Consider the following 15,861-nt stretch of genomic DNA (forward strand, 5'->3'; position numbering starts at 1 on the left):
ATAAACATTCACTTTTTGAGTAATGGAGCAATATTCTGTTGATTTTTAAATTCTGATAATAATCAAGTTCTGATGCTTACGTGGCAGTATTTATTTACTTGATTTATTTTTGGTCAATACTTGAATGGTTATATTTTATCAGGATATTGGTTTAAGTGAGATAAAGACAGTCACAATTACTTGTTTAGTGGGAACAGTTTTTTTTTTGAAAAACTGCATGTGCATAGTAATCATTACTTATTTCCTGTGCCCATTAACTACTGTCTTCACTATTGCATGGCTGACAGGTGTAAAGTCTGTTCCACTTCTCAATAACTGTTGTCAAGTGGACCGTATAAGTAAAAGAGATAAAAGATTTTAAAATCTTTTACTTACATTTCTTTCTATACTCTCTCTCTTTTTCTTATTTTCTCATATTCTCTGACGGTTTTCTATACAGACATTTTATCAAACACCTTTCAGGCACTCTAAATTCTCACTCTTTTTCAATGGCACCCAAGGATATAATCTTTAATGGAGCAAAGTTCGTCCCCAATAACTATGTTGCCATTCTCACTAAGAGTGAAGCTCCTTCGGAACTTTATTTTATTCAGGATTTCTTATCTCATAGTGAAATTGGGTTCGCTTTGACGCGGCCATCTTATTTATCTGGAACTCAAGTTCTGACATTTTGGCGTACAGAACTTTATGATGATGGTGGTAAGCATGGGACTCCAAGCATCGTGTTTACAGCAAAGGAGGTTGAGTATGTTGTTAATCCGGCAACAGTTCGAAAAGCTCTACACCTACCTGAAAACTGTCAATTCAGTTCTGCTGTTGAGGAGCCATTGCTACAGCAAATGATGGCTAATCTTGGGTATGAACAGAGTTTGGCTAAGTTGGGTCAACTCAAACGCCCATATATTCTAAAGGAATGGAGCTTCTTCTTCGATTGCATCACGAAGACGTTTGCCAACAAGTGCTCAAATTTTGATGACATTCCTATTCTGACACAACAAATTGGGTATGCACTCTTAAATCAGTCTCATTTTGATTATATCAAGACTGTGTTATGTTTTATAGGAGATAGAATGAAAGAGGACAGAAATGTAGTTTACTTTGCTAGGTTCTGTTAGTTAATTTACAATTACTGTACATCAGATGAACCACAACTAGCAAGTGAACTCATAGAACCGTTTAGATTAGCTAAGAGGGCTTTTACTGATCTCTTAACTGCTGACAACAAGAAGGGAGTTTTGAGACCCCTTAGAATTCCTTTATCACTAAAGCAAGCTCTGGTAAATGCTGATTATGATACCTATTCATTGCTATATCCTGATGTCCAACCCACCAACACACAACAGCCATCAACACCTACTACTGTCACTCAACAAACACTCACATCAGAACATGCCAACGAACCATCAGCACATAATCAAATGAAGCCTTCTCCTTCTAGAGAAAAGAGGACTAAGATAGTACCTCAGTCACAGCAGAAAAGAAGGAAGATGATTTTAAGAGATGAGTCTGATGATGAGGTATAGGTTCAACCATCAACACATGTTGCTGAAGTAGCTGAGAAGGTCATTTCTCAGACAACATAAGAAACTGGGAGTTCTAGGCCCCTAAAAAGGCTTAAAAAGCTAAACTCTGATGATCAATCTCCCAGAGTCTCTCCATCAGCTAAGAGACTTAAAAAGCAAATAGCAAGAAGGGTTGTAGAATCATCAATCTCTGAAGAAGGAATGGAAGCAGCAGCTGAGGAAGGAGGTCAGGAATCTCTGATCTCAAAAGATCCAATTGTGATTGAATCTCTTCCCACTATTGAACCAGACTTTACTGAAGCTCATAAATCTCCTATTCAAGAGCCATAGAATACTCAAGAATACATGCCTACACCTCATGTGTCTTCTATCATTGATCAAGTACATGTTGATACTCCAGGTACAAGTGCTGAAATAGATATTCACAACTTGAATGTGCCTGAGGTTCTGTACTTGGAAGCTCCACCCATTCCTCAGCAAACTCCACCAGCAACTCCACTGTTAGATGCTGATGTTCATGCAGATGAATCTTCTATTGCTTCACATACAGTTATTCTATCACAAGATGCTGATATTGAAGATTCTGCAAGTTTTGTTGAAGTAAATGCTGATAATACTGGTGAAGCTGCTACAAATATAAATGCTGATGTAGCTGGTCCTTCAGGACATGCACCTCTACAAACTGTTAATAAAGCTGATTTGATTAAAAAAATTGTGAGAGAGGATGCACCAGTACCTTAGAGTGAAACCTCCAGAGGAAGAGAATGGATCAAGGAGTGGAACAAAGTTGATTTTGTTCCTACTGTAAATATTCTTGCTGAGCACCTGGCTAAAGCTGATGAGATGTTGAGGAATGATGACTTCAAAGCACAGCTCAGAGTTACTGCATTGAGTACCAGGAACTTTCAAGGTCAACACTCAATAACTTAAGCCAAGGTGAACAAAATTCAACAAACACCGATTCAGCAAGACATGAATGTCAAATTGGAAAAGAACAGGTTTTTTAAGCCAGCCTTTGACTGCATTGGGTATATAGAAAAGACTCAAGAACAGCAGCAAGCTCAAATATCTGATATTTTGAAGAATCAAGCTGCTCATCAAATCCAACTCAATGAAATCCAAAACTCTGTGGAATTGCTTGTCTCCCTGCTTCTACCAGATGATGCCAAAAAGGGGGAGAAAGTGATTAAGTCCAAATGCAAAACTGATCAACCACTAAAGGGTAAGGATGATGATAATGAAGACTAGGGAAACCCTGAAAAGAGTAAAGGTCTAAGTCAAGGCAGGGGTTCTTTATCAAGCAAAGCCAGAACTACAAGTCAAAGAACAAGTTCTGATGCTGGGAGAAGAACAAGTTCTGATATTGGTAAAAGGATAAGTTCTGATGAACAAACTCTGAAACTTGATGAAGAGATCTCCAAAAGGTTGTTCCTAAAGGATAATCCAGGCATGGATATTGAAAGTCTGAAGGAAGAAGAGATTAGACTGAAAGCTGAAAATGACAAATCTAAGTCAAAGTCTAAAGCTCAAGTCATTATAAAGAAACCACCTAAGCCTAAGGGCATTGTGATCAAAGAGAGGATAGATACTGAGGCATCTAAGGCCAAGTCCAAATCAGAGGTGATAGTTGATCCTAGATTCAAGGGTAAGGCAAAAGTTGATGAACCTGTAAAGATATATATGCCAACTATGGATCTGGAAGTAAAATCTAATGAAGATGCAACTCTGATTTTGAAGAAGAAAAGAAATATTCAAGCAACCTCTGACAGAGCTCAAGTTGTCTTGACATCAGAAGAAAAGGAAACCTCTGACATTGCTCATGTTAAACCTTCAAAAATTCTACTACCTGGGTTTACTAAAGCTCAACAATCTGCTCAACCTATGAAGACTTCAACAAATGTTTTTAAGGGTAGATTGCTCCAAGAGAAGGAAGCTAGAGATAAAACAGGACTGGGTAATGCTAATGAAAAGAGAGTAAACAACTCTACCTTAGATCCTACATCTCTTTCTGAACCAGGAGTAAGGACAACTCCAGAAAGACTAAATCAATTGGAGTCTGTACAGATGGTTTACAATTCCAAGCTGTATGACAGATGGGAGAGTATTCCAAATAAGAAAGAATGCAATTCGATTGAAGTATTATGAAGAACTGCAACATGTTTTATTTCTACTTCAAGTGAAGAACAGGTCAACAGATGGTGCTTCCAGTTACTTAAAATCTGATATTCAAAGGCAGAAAAAACTTTACTCTGTAAAGTCTGACAGACCATACTATCCAAAGTACAGAGCTCACAATGGTGAATTAGTTGAGATGAAGCCTAATACCGCAAGATCACTACATTTCTGGGTATTAAGGGTGTTGAATTTAATCTGGAGTCTGACAAAGCTTATCTGATCAGACTGGATCAGGAAATAAAGAAAGCAAAGATTAATGATCTCAGGGCTGTTATCTTTCAGACAGGGGAAGATACAGTTGAACTTAAAGATGCTAAAAGGAGGATGATAAATGAACTTGAATATGTTGAGAGAACTCTTTTAAAGAATTATCTCAGAACAACTCCTGACATTCAAGAGATCAAACACCGAAGCCAAGTCAAGGACTACAACTGTTAAATTTTGAAGGATATACAGACTTTAAGGATGGTAAAAGCTACAAGGACTGTGAGTTGTAGTTATCTAGTCAAATTCTCATTTGTATTTGTACTTAATATTTTTGACATCATCAAATATTTATTGAACTTGTATATTATGCTAATTTATAAGTTGGGGGAGATTGTTAGATATATTTATGATGTCATGTCTAATAATGATTTGTGTTTAGTTTTCAGATCTTGACTAACAGGACATATCAGGACTTAACTGGAAATCAGTACTTATACTGAAGTCAGAACTTAAGATATCAGAACTTAAATTATCAGAACTTAAGATATCAGAAGATATTCATCAGGAGATAATATCAGGACTTAAGAAGACTTTCAGATAAAGAAGGCGGTTGATTGAAGAAAATGAAGATTGAGATTAACACAAGAAGAGATATGCATGGAGAAGAATTCTATGAAGAATAGAAGACTTGGAGGAAAAGATAACTAATTGATATATTTTAGTATGCAGACTTATATTCGATATCAATTAGAAGATTATCTTGTAACTGTGTGGTATATAAACACAGCATAGGGTTTACACTAGATGTGTTATTGTTATAGAGAAAATTATTCATTGTAACCCTAGCAGCTCTCGTGATATTTGTTCATCACTGAGAGAGGACGGTTCCATTGCAATATTGTTTTATTAATAAGATTATTCAGTGTTTCATACTTATTAATAAGATTATTCAGGTATGTAGTGGAGACATGAGTGAATGCCTATGTCAACACTATATGGCATGCTTGAATTTCGTAAATCATTTTCCCTTTTTTATGAGTTCCTAAAATTTTATTAGTAATGCAATAGAATGAAGAAATCTTGTGTGTTTTTGGAATCCCGCATTGGTTAACACTAACACTCAGTTTCTTAGGTCTTTTGTTTTGTTTTCACATGTATTATTCTTGAAATTCACACTTTACTTCTTGCAGATTTATTAGATTTTTTGGTACTATGTTATTTTCCGTTCGATCACGTTGTTTTTGCTCATTTTCGATTCACATTAACACAGTTAAGTAATTCTTTTCAGGTGTATTCAAAAGTTATTTCTAATTAAGTTTTAGACACTATGCCTCCCTTAGTTCAGGCCAAGCATGTGTTTATAGGAAATACTGGCACCTCCTCCCCCTTGGTAAGTATTTTAATTTGTCATTGTGTAATCAGAATATTTTCATTATGTCTGCTTTATACCAGGATTCTAGTGCTCGTCATCTCCACATTTGTTGATTGCTATATTGCTAATTTCTATTATATTTCTAATTTAATTTGTTGATTTGGAATTTTGCTACTGCTATATATATTTTTAGCTTATAACATGTTAAGTTATTGTCATGCAGAGTCTATATGTTGATTTAGTAACAAAAGTGTTTGACACATGCCGCAGAGACATGTTTAGTGTTTATCATATTGTGTTAACGTCGCATAGCATTTTATGTACCATTTTATGTCACTTCGTTTGAAATGTTATGAATCTAATTTCAGATTTTTTTGGTGTAGGAATTTACTACCTAATATTTAAAGAAACAATTATTGTTTTAGTTTACTCTGTGGAAGAGGAGACCCGACTTTCTATTCCAATTATTTTTAAGTGAATGGTCTTAAATAACTTTAAAGTTTAGTCAAACTGCATCATATTCATGATTGTGTTGTCTGCTATCATTTTCTCGTAGTAGTATTTTATTATTTTAGAGCATGAAATAACCTTTAGTTAATTTCAATTGGTACCCTGATCGATAAAGTGCATGTGTAAGTAAAAATAAATTGCATACATATACGAAAAAGTGCAGGTATCAGCAAAAGCAAATTGCATGTCTATATGCAGGTACAATTCGTACATTGACTGGTTTTGGTCTTAACTCAAATAGCTTTGTTAATTACTTAATGCGCGTGGTTGTTGAATAAGAATTGCAGTGGGCGTATTTTCCTCACATTCACTTTGGACTAGCACATGATAGCAACAAGTAAGCCAAGTTGGATAATGAAAGGACAAGTGGTGAATCTCAAAGATCCCGTCCCTTTTACTAGAAATGGTAAATTTATGGTTTAGCATATTCGGGATCCACGAAAAATATGTAATAGTATATATGATTCTCATTAACTATTTCATGTATTTGCTTTGTTGCATCCTTTTTTAAAGAAATCATTTACATTTGCTTTGTGATTTTACTTGACAATGAATAATTATGTTTGTTGTTATTGTGTAGGCATCAGGCTTTGATTATATATAATATGCAACCAGTCATCTATTCAATTCTCTGTTTTATTAAGAAATTGAGTTTACAGTTCTCTTCCTGATATAAATTCTTTTGATTTAAAATTTTAATCAGCCTTTGGTACATGTATAAAGATCTAAAGCTTTTTTATAGACAGGCCTACAAATATAATTTTTGAAATTTAATTATTTTGATGCTTTGTAGGTTAAATCTCCTGAGTTATTGTTTATTGGTCATGGCGAAGGGGACAGAGTATTCACCGCCCTGAAAATTTTAAGAATTTTTATTGATATTAATATCACTTTTACCGAGCTTATGGCGGAAGGTTCCTTTTATATGCTAATGCACGCATCTATGTTAAAGAATCACAAGATTTATCAACAAGAAAATTTTCTATTATTAGTGTTTATCATAATTGTAAGTCATAGCCTGGCCGAATTGCTTATAAACATTTTTACTGATTTTATCAAGTGAGAGACAACTAATTGCAAGTTTACGTGCCTTCTTATTAAGATAATCTTATGCAATCTATTTTGATTTGTGTTTGGAAGTACCTATTGTAGTTTATACTTTTTCCAGTGTTATTGAATTGAGAGACAACTGATTACAAGTTTATATGGTTTCTCATTAAGATGATCTTATACAATGTACTTTGATTTTTATTGAAAGTATTTATTACTATACTTTATACTTGCTATGTTATTGAATTTAAATGGGATGAAGCTATTCTGATTTATCAAATTTAAAGCTTCATATAATGATTGCAGCGATAGCAACATTATGTTTTACTTTCATTTTAAAAAATCCAGGCTTCCTTATGAGGCTTGATGCAAACTAAAATCTACTCAATTTATCATGTCAAGGGTTTTGTGTTTGGATCTATGCCCTGGAGGATTAGTGTCATATGCTTGCATTTGCCTTTAGAACTGTAATGTATTATGTAATGTTCTTATCTCGAACTCTGGAAGGTTGTACCTTTGTCCTATCACAGGTACATGTAGTAGTGACATCTGAACTTATATTGTGCTAAGATATTATTTGTTTCTTTGATATATTGCATCTTGGATTCTCCTAATCTTTTGGTGCATTGTATATTAAGAAGTGTAATTTCGCGAGAGCCGAGAGGCCCTAGGCGAAGTGAAGTCTGACCTTCTGGAAACCCATGTAAATCGGGAAGTCTGGGCAATTAGTGGCCATATGGTGTTAAGGAGGGAGGACTGTGAGGAGGCATTACATGGTGTTAAAAAGGAAGAAGTTTTGAGAGGGGGATGGAACATGAGTTACAACTGTGGTTTTTTGAATGCTGTCATGAAACGCTTCTTGGATATCTCGGCAAAAAGGCTGATAAACAAATCAAGGAGATATTTCTGTTGCAGCTGAGGTGCAACCATTGTTAGGCAAAGAGCTTGTATATAAGCTAAATTTTAAGAATTATAATTTGGATGACGCCATACAAGAGAGATAGGATAATTTAAAATTTTGAAAGTTGTGGAAATGGGATATAAAAAAAAATTTGGATGAAATTTCTGAACCTGCTTAGAAACTTTAAAATATATGAAAATATGAGTCAAGTATAAGTGATAAAATCGCGCTCATTTGATAATTAGAAAAATTAGAAATTAGGATATCTAATAATACGATACATTTAGGTGTAAATATGATGATGGACGAACAATTAAACCGACGAAAGCCCCCTTAATTTTTTTTAACACTTTTGTAATTTCAAAATATAATAATTAAATATTTAAGATCATAAATATATTAGACACAACATAAAAATGAATCAATGTAAATAAAAAAACATGTTTATGGATTGAATTAAAAAAATGTAATTTTTATAATGAAAAAATGGGTTATTAACTTTTATTTTTGTTTATTCAACTCTTTTAAATAGAAATAAACAATAGCTATACGCGGTTTCGAAATTAGTTATCATAATTGGATGAATAAGGAGATTCATGTGGACAGAGATGTACAATTGAAAAGTAGAATGAAACCTTAAAAAAAATAAAAAAAATATAAAAAAATAGAATGAAACCTATATAAAAATGTACACGTTCCAACAGAAAAAATTGTACAGTTCAAAAAGCTCAGAAAAGTAATTTTTTTTAAAGTAAATATTTGTTTAGGTAATATTCTATTATATATAACTATGAGTTCTTGAAATGTGTAAATAAAAAATAATTCATTAAATTATTCATTTTAATAATAATATTAATTTTGTTAAAAATATTATTTAAATAAAATAAATTATTTCAAAAAGAGGTGAACTTTTATTTGAAAGTTACTTTGTTAACTTATACATTTTATGATCAATTAAAGGTGGGAAACCATTTAAAATTCAAGTGGTAAGCTATTTTTAAAATATCAAATATATTTGTATCTGGGTTGACAAGCATAATAAGTTACGCTCAAAATTTTATACTGATATTTTACACAGTGCCAAAAGAACAGAAGTGCAAAATATTTAACCAATTACTATAAATGTTTAAAGATTTCAACGCAATATTTTAACAAAATGAATATATTAAGTCTTAAAGAAGATATATTAACTACTAGTTTTTATCATAAACTGCATTCCATGCTATATTATTACACTTGAGGTGTACATGTTTGTCAAGTTCCTAACCAAACCTCTAGATGAAATAAGACATAATCCTCTACATATACACATATATTTACTATGTTAACCCAAAAGGCATATATTTCAACAGTTAGTTTAGTTTATTAGACTGAAATTAAATAGTACTCTGACTTACAAATGCACCATCCTTTTCTTTTTTCACATTTGTACAAAGGAATCTGCATATCGCTCTGTCTACTATTCCTACAAATTAACATAATACTCACAAATTCAAAAATTGACTTTCTTTAAAAAATTTATTAATTAAAATTTGATGCAATTTTACCCGTCTCATTTTCATCCGTCAATTTAGAATACGATATTTTCATTTACTATAATTTTAAAAAAAAAATAGTTCATATACGATTATACAAAATTTTTAAGGAATTTATCTTTTTATAGATCATAAACATTATAATCAACAATAAATTACCTAATCTTTTAAAAAGGTCATATGATCAAAGATAAATGCTCCATGTATAATCGCCAAACAAACATAAAATTATAATCTCTATTGAACAATGTGTTTTACATTTAAAAAATTGTGGATTTCAGAAAAATATCTTTTGTACAATGTAGCATGCAGAATGCAGAATGCGGATGATACATGCACAGAGGCAAATACATATATTATACTTAAATCGTATTTAATAGGGAACTTAATCCAAGTTTTGTGCTTACACATAATGTCCAAATTTTTTACTCTGACTAAATTTTGCAATCCTAAATTTAGTTCTTTAGTATCAAATATTCAGGTGAGCAAATTATATAATAAATAATATGAAAATTTTCAGATCAATGAAGAAGAACACAAAAGAAGATGATGATCAACATAAAACACTCCTAAACTTGAAGGATAAACCCTAACTAATAATCAGTCATGAAAGAACATATAAAGAAGATAAAACAATGAAGAAATAAGATAGACTTGCCTTCATTATCGCCAATTCAATGGTGGCAGACCGGTAGTGTAATCGGAGTTAGTTCGGAACGTTGATATCGATAAATTATGTGTTTAATACCTGTTTTCAACATACCGTGTTAGTTATACTCAAATCCAACTCCTTTACGCCCAAATCCAGTTAATGGGTGGATTTTATTATGTACAAATAATATTTAATTCAATTGTGATATTATATCTATAAAGTATATAAAAAATAAGTATAAAAGGATATTACTAAATCTATTTTGATTTTAACATATCTTATTTATGTTTTAAAATTTTAATTTCTCAATTCTTATACTTGAACATTATTTTTTCAAATCGTACCATTAACTTTTTAGTTCATATATTAACAAACAAAAAAAAATTTAAGTTTATCTTTTGTATATATATAATCCTATATTACTTTAAAGTTATATTATTAATATTAAAAATATTCAAATTCATCAAAAAAATTATGGTGAAACGTACAAATTTTTTGATCTTTATATATTTTTTAAAGGGAGTAACACATAAAATTTTACGTTATAAAATTATATATTTCGGAAAAAAATAAAAAAACTTAAAGCGGGCAAGAAGTTCGTGGTCTATCCCAAAAATGTGAAATCAAAGACAATCGAAATTGAGTGATATATCGGAGGCTTCCCTCAAAGGAAATATCTACAGTGACGTGGCGACCGTTAATTGGCATAAACACGAGTGTTCTAGGGTCCAAGGCGAAACTAGTATAGGATCCTAGTCGGAAAAAACCCTAAAACTTGTGTGGGTAACATAATAAAATCAGATACTAGTGGTATCGAATTGTGGATCGATCTATATCTAACCCACCCTGAAAATGAAAAATCTGATACTAATAGCAGCTCTTTTTGTACTCTTGTTGAGTCTGGTGAGCTGCGCCGAGGGTCCTTTCATTGTCGCCCACAAGAAAGCAACTCTCAATCGCCTCAAATCTAGCGTCGAGCGTGTTTCCGTTTCTATTGATATCTACAATCAAGGATCTTCGTATGTCAACTCTCTCCTCTCCCGCTCTCTCTCTCTCTCTCTCTCTCTCCCTCCCCCTCTCTCTCTCTCTCGCATGTTAAGATTTGTTCATAAAGTTTAATCCAGAGTTCTTATCAGTATTCACTTGTAGCTATCAAAACCCAATATTAATTTGTAGGATTAAGGGTTCCTAACCATTTCATTTTAAGTTGGCCGTGAAGTTCACACTTATTTTTAACAATGTAGTTGAATCTTTGGTGTAATATATAATTTTCTTTAACCAGATTCGAAAGAACACAACTATGTTGTGAAAGCCGCTTGAGTTGGTTCAAATAAATAGAAGTTGGGGAAATATTGTAACACATGTATCTACTGACACAAACTTGTTGCTTTAATTTGTTCACAAGATGATAGTGCCTATCATAATCACAAAGATACGGTAGAAATAGATCACAACTTCACACGACATGAATGAAACAAGGTGAACATTTTAGATGCTTTGAGCCTTATAATTTTAACTAAGTACAGAAACAGAAATATGTGCAGACTAGGGATGCGGAAAATCTTAATATGAAGATAGTAAAGTCAATTATGTATTTCTTTTGAGAGGCAGAAGTGCACAACAATTGAGGTGGGCGAGCCCAGTAATAGCGAGGCAAATGTTTAGAGTTTGTTTAGGGGGAAGGTGAGACTGGCATCTCATGGTTTCTGTTTCTTTTACTTCTGAGTAGGGCAATTAAATAAATTCAGGAGAGAAATGTGCAATTCTAGATTTGAATCACAATTTATTGTCAATTTTAAATTTGTATGAGATCACGATTTGGTAACGCACTTACTCGTGAGACGAGCTAATGACAGAACCCTAATGAAGGGTGTGTAAGTTGACTTGATAAAATGATAGAAAAATGTATCAAAAAAGCCGAATGTACTTTAGATAGCGTTGATTAAGCTCGATAACTGCAAAAAGGGAAAATAACCAACAAACCGTGTTTCTTGAATATGATTACTTTGACAAGATCTGAACATCATTTTGAAATTTGGGACAAATCTTTTAGTTTCTTTTATCTCTTTATAAGACAATGTACACGTGCGTTGGGGCTTGGACTTCTATTCACATACGGACTGCAAAGCCTTGTTGCTGTCACTCTGAAACCTTGACAAACACTAGTCCTTGGTGGCTAATTGACGAGATTGGGGATGTTGATCATGACAATTAGGAAGAAAAGTGTATCAAATTTTCAGAGAATATCTATGATGAAGATTAAGATAATATTTTTGATGAAAAAGCAGATGATGTACAAACTTTTTTTTATCGGCTTTCGAATATCTTATTTGTTATGAAAAGTTTGAACCTAGGTTATTAAACTCTTTATTTAATAACACTGATTACAGAGTCTCTCATATGATGGGGAAATCTATCTGTACCAAGTGAGCTCGATTTGGGGAAATACATAAAATTGACTGTCCTTTGAAATGTCTAAAGTCACTTGCATATCTTATTATAATACCAGCATGGTGAAGTTTTGCAGGTCCTAGAACTTCTTCTGCCTTGCCTTTTTTCACTTCACTTCCGTCTACTGGGTGAATACTGAATTAAAAGCAGTAAATGCTAAACACTGTAAATTTGAAGAGATTTTTTAAAATCTTTTGTTTGACCGTTATGAAGAATGTTTCGTTATTTAGTACTTATGATTCATCTCTTTTTTCTTTTAATCTCACATGGGATATGATGACAATTCCTCTCATTTTCCTTTAAAAATTATACTATTCAGGCCTGCATATGATGTTAGTCTAAATGATGATAGCTGGTCCCAGGAGTATTTTAATATTATCAGTGGTAACACTTCAACATCATGGGAAAGGCTTGATGCGTAAGTACTGATTCCACCTTAGTTTCTGGATATAATACCTCAAGGAAGACTTACTTAATATTACTCTAGAGCAGATCTCCTTATCCTAATTTACTTAAATGGCAGTGGTGCTCTTCTATCACACTCTTTTGAGTTAGAGTCCAAAGTACAGACAGTGTTTTATGCCACCCCAGCAGTTATTAAATTCCGTGTCCCTACAAAAGCTGCTTTACAGGTTTGGTCTTTCACTTTGAGTAGATTTTACATACAAATACATATGATGTGCATGTACTAAATCTCTCCTAACGTCTCTTTAGGAGGCATATTCAACTCCACTTCTGCCTCTAGACCTTTTAGCTGATAGGCCAGCTGAAAAGAAGTTTGACCTGGTAAAGTTCTTATATTTACCTGTTGATTAATTAACATCTTAAATAGATTATTTTGCGTTTGCTAAAGAATACTCTTTGTCTTTGCATGTTCCTGTGTATGGTGCTTCCCATTTCATTCCAGGCTAAGGTATGAATCCATTTAGTGCCCTACATAGTTTTGGTAGTCAGAAGTAGTCAAGTTGCATTAGTTTATATACTTGATCTTCACATTATCTTCGTATAATATGTTTTTTCCTGTGCAGGAAGAAAGATCCAGTTAATTCCTTGATAATGATCCACAACTCTTAAAACACAGTTGGGGTAGTATTAATGGGACTGTGTTGAATGTCACTAGAGTAGGTTTAACGTGTTGTAGACTGACTCTAAGTTCCTTAAGAACAAAAATGGAGCAATTCAAATAGGGAGAGGGAGATTAGAAAAATGATAAGTTGAATAGAAGGATTAAGATGGAATTTACTGAAGTAAAATTGTGACTTCTACAGCAGGGGCTGGGATCTCCCTCTAAGTCAACCGTTTGCAATATTTTTAGCAAATTCCCTTACCTAGCTCTTTACTGTTAAAATGATTTCTTCTCTCTTCTCTAACTGTTTGCACCTCAGACATCCAGAGAACCAAATTATTAATTATTTGTATTTCCAACCATATCATATCTGCCGGCGTAAGTAAAGTGAGGTCAATTAGGATGCAAAACATCTATTTGGTGCCAGTACATAACAGAAGTTAAACTATGTATTAATATTCTCCTAATATATGAGTTTCATCTTTCATCACAATTGATGATATGTGGTGACAGAATGTTTTTAAGGTTTTGTTTTTTTTTGGTGGGAGGGGGGGAGGGGGAATGGTAGTTAATGCTGAGTTGGAAATGACTTTGCATTTATATTATTTTCACCGTGCCCTTGATATTCGACGATTTTAGTCTTCAGTTATATGCTAGTAGTGCTCTCATGCTATGACTGTTCGTTGTTACAGAGGTTGTTGGCGAAGTACGGATCATTAATTTCAGTCATCTCAATTGTGGTGTTGTTCATCTACTTGGTCGCGACCCCATCCAAGTCCAGCGCTGCCAAGGGAGGCAAGAAGAAGCGCTAATTAGTAGACTGCAAAACAAGCTACTTGCTTTCATTTTCTGATCTACAATCGTTCTCTCAGATAGCACAACGGTCTTACTTTTGTCTGTTCACCCCCGTCTCATATGGCACTACTAGTTGTAATGTTTTTTTAACCCTTTTTTGAACATAATCACATAAAGGAGGATTATGCTGCATTACATATGTTTGGGGAAAGAGGTTAGTAAAGAGTTAAGCAGTGAAGAAGTATAGTTCAAGATTAACGCTAAAAGCTATGACATTAATTACAATACTTTTTAGGTATATTTCTTGTGCATTCTTAATCAAATCAATTTTGAACATTTTAATCTTTTTGATGTGAGCCACTGGTAACTTTAATTACCACGTTCATGGTAACTCGTGTAATTTTGTACTACTCCAGTGGTTTTCCCTGTTAGCATTTTGTATTTTTGACTTGCTCATTCTGCACCTAAATTGCCGATTATTCTAAATGGCATTGTGTATTGGCTTTCCGGTGCTAGCATTTTGTATTTTTAAATTACTCATTGTGCACTTAAGTTGTTGAATTCAGTAGGCTCGTACTCTCTGCATTTTTTTTTGCCAAAATATTATGCATTTCATCAAAAAGACTTAATCCAGCTTGGACAAACCCCAAAACCGGTGATATGATCAGGTTGACAAATAAATAAACGAGCTAAATGAATAGCCGTTTTGTTTCCAGATCGCTTAACATCCAGAATATGAATATTATTTAAACTGAAAAAGATTACAATAGTTTCCCAAGAAATCCGTCCTACACCATCTCCAAATCAGTAGCATCATAACCTTCGCACAATTAATTCCAGTTATAATCCAATGTTCAGAAGTGATTGGAGGTACAGATGCCCTCGTAATATGAACAATCTTCCGTTGTGAAAGATGAGCTTTTGCGATTTTCACCACTGATTCAGACTCGATGCGAGCTTTCAAAATTTCCCGAAATACCAATTGAATCATTTTCAACGATACAAACCAACAAGTCAAAAATATCAAAAACATACGGACCACTCCAAAAAGGAAGGAAAACAACCGCTCCAAAAGGAGGACAAACAAAATATCCAAAAAGATTGAGTATGATAGTAATCCTTATAAAATAAGGATGATTATTGAAAGAAAAATTAAAAACTGATTATTAGATGGGGGAGAAGAAGATAAAAGTGATTTTGGGAAAAGGAAGAGGGCTTAATTGAGGAAGAAGAAAGAGTAGATCTGAATATTTTTGAGGCGGCTAACTAGGGTTTGAGGGTCAACTCTCATTACTCTCTGCACTTTTTATGTATGTTACTCGGACTCGGCTAGGATGAAGTGTTTGACAAGAATATTTGTCCAAGTAATACTTGGACATACGGGTGTACACAGATCGGGTTGGGCGGTTTGAGAAAATTTATCAACCCAACCCAATTAATTCAGGTTTTCAAAATTTCGAACCAAACCGAACCATTTAAATTTGTAACCCAAACCAATTTGTAATACTTCGGTTTGGATTGGTTTAGTAAATATTCAAAACTAATATTAATAATTATATAATAAAGCAGAAAGTCTCAAAATCTAAAACACTTGAAAATAGTTCAATAAAATATTATAATAATC

General features: G+C 33.2%; 1 protein-coding gene across 1 annotated transcript; it reads left to right on the top strand.

The window, feature by feature from the left end:
* The first annotated feature begins 10,553 nt into the window (after positions 1-10,553).
* Positions 10,554-14,573, top strand: LOC141671959 (uncharacterized). Its single transcript, XM_074478427.1, has 6 exons — positions 10,554-10,944; positions 12,696-12,794; positions 12,900-13,008; positions 13,091-13,162; positions 13,284-13,289; positions 14,135-14,573. The coding sequence occupies exons 1-6, from the start codon at positions 10,778-10,780 to the stop codon at positions 14,252-14,254; spliced, it is 573 nt and encodes a 190-aa protein (XP_074334528.1). The 5' UTR covers positions 10,554-10,777; the 3' UTR covers positions 14,255-14,573.
* The last annotated feature ends 1,288 nt before the right edge of the window (positions 14,574-15,861 follow it).

This window comes from Apium graveolens, chromosome 7, assembly GCF_009905375.1.
Source record: "Apium graveolens cultivar Ventura chromosome 7, ASM990537v1, whole genome shotgun sequence".
NCBI classification, from domain to species: domain Eukaryota; kingdom Viridiplantae; phylum Streptophyta; class Magnoliopsida; order Apiales; family Apiaceae; genus Apium; species Apium graveolens.